The 1581-nt window shown below is 32.3% G+C and overlaps 1 protein-coding gene across 2 annotated transcripts in view; it reads left to right on the forward strand.

Annotated features, from left to right (window-relative positions):
* The window catches only part of LOC119590538 (probable tyrosyl-DNA phosphodiesterase), an 11004-nt gene that overhangs the window by 1399 nt on the left and 8024 nt on the right, over positions 1 to 1581 (forward strand). Inside the window, exons 2-4 of one of the 2 annotated variants that reach the window (XM_037939187.1) lie at positions 94 to 307; positions 839 to 958; positions 1374 to 1532. In XM_037939187.1, coding sequence (XP_037795115.1) covers positions 94 to 307; positions 839 to 958; positions 1374 to 1532 — 493 coding nt within the window. Of the gene's footprint in view, positions 1 to 93; positions 308 to 838; positions 959 to 1373; positions 1536 to 1581 lie in introns of both variants that reach the window. The other variant, XM_037939186.1, reaches the window with a different exon arrangement.

Below are 1581 nucleotides of genomic sequence, written 5' to 3' on the forward strand. Positions count from 1 at the left end.
AATCTTTATGGGAATATCAACAAGATCGAAGATCAACAAGTCTAATGTGAGTAGTGAAATCAGCTTACTTTTTTTTTCCCCCATTTTTTTCAGTTTGATGAAGAGGAAAGATTAGCAAGGGAGCAAGAAAATGAAGATGCCATCTTTGCCCAGACCTTAGCATCACAGTCACATGATATGTCTGAGAGTGATGAGGATGTGGTGGAAGTGAACAGGAATGAGGAAGTGCCAGTGCGTGAATTAGTTGATTTAGACAGTGATGTTGAAGATGCTGAAAAGGAAGAAGGGTCTTCCTTGCAGATGATAGGTAAGTGTACACAGATAAATAGATAGCTAAATAAATGTGTATATGATTATTTTTCTACCTAATGAAAGCCTTGTTTTTGAATTTGTTGTACAATTAGAATGTCAGATGTAGAAATAACCATATATATATCTTTTAGGAATTATAAACTGACATTGTCATTTGTGAATAGAAAGATAATTTTGTACATTGACATTGTTATTTATGAATAGATAGATCATTTTATACATTGACATTATCATTTATAGATAGATAGATCATAAAGTTTAGTGTGTATACTAGGCATATTAACATATTGATAAAGATGAATTAGAGATCAAAGCCATTATGAAGCAATAACAGCAGTCTTGTATTGAGTAGTTGATAATGTTTTTTTGTTGTTGAGAATTGCAGATTCATGTCTCTTTGTATTCTCTTTGGTCCTTTTAACATGTATTCAGCTGGAGTTGTTTCTAGTAACTTTTTAAAATATGTTTCCCCTGCCAGTGGTATAGAGTATACATTTCTGAAACATTTGGATCTGTGTTCTCATAGGTTCAACATCCAAGACCGTTCCTCAGCACACCATATCAGACGATGAAACAGACATTGAGGATATTGAAACTGAATCTAATTCTAAAGCTACAGAGAAGCTACAATATTCTCCGAGTAAAGGTATGAAATAGTAGACCGTTTGATTGCAATGACAATATTTTCATATTGATATTATAGTTTCAGTTTTTGTATGTGGGCATGATAAAGATTTCATCATTCAGGTAATGTATTTCTTTCTACAAATAATCATAACATATTCACACTTTTTTTTCCCCAATTTGATCTGGGAGTGTTGAAATTTTATCTATTTTGTGAGTTGCTCTTTTGGTGTCATACAGGGTTTACCACTTACTATTTTGTCATATGTTTATTTCACAAAACTTAACTTAAATTTTCCCTTCCTTATCATTGGCTACACCTGTTTTAATTTTCTGTTCTATGCAGTTTTTAAGTAATTGTTATCATTTCATTTTTATAGAGTATGTGAATATTTGGAAGAAGCCATACAATTAGTTATTAAGATTTTATTGTACAGAGTCTTCGCCAAAGAAAACACCAGTTCCTGAGCACGCCTTATCAGATGATGAAACGGATATAGAAGACTTAGAACTACCATCTGAAGTGCCGAAGAAGATAAACAAAGCGGAAAACGACCAGGCAGATTCAGGTTCAACAGTTACAGAGAAACAAACAAGTAGTAAAAATATCTTTTTATAAGAGGACTAGAATATGTGTAATATATT

The sequence above is a fragment of the Penaeus monodon genome, chromosome 27, assembly GCF_015228065.2.
Source record: "Penaeus monodon isolate SGIC_2016 chromosome 27, NSTDA_Pmon_1, whole genome shotgun sequence".
Taxonomy (NCBI): domain Eukaryota; kingdom Metazoa; phylum Arthropoda; class Malacostraca; order Decapoda; family Penaeidae; genus Penaeus; species Penaeus monodon.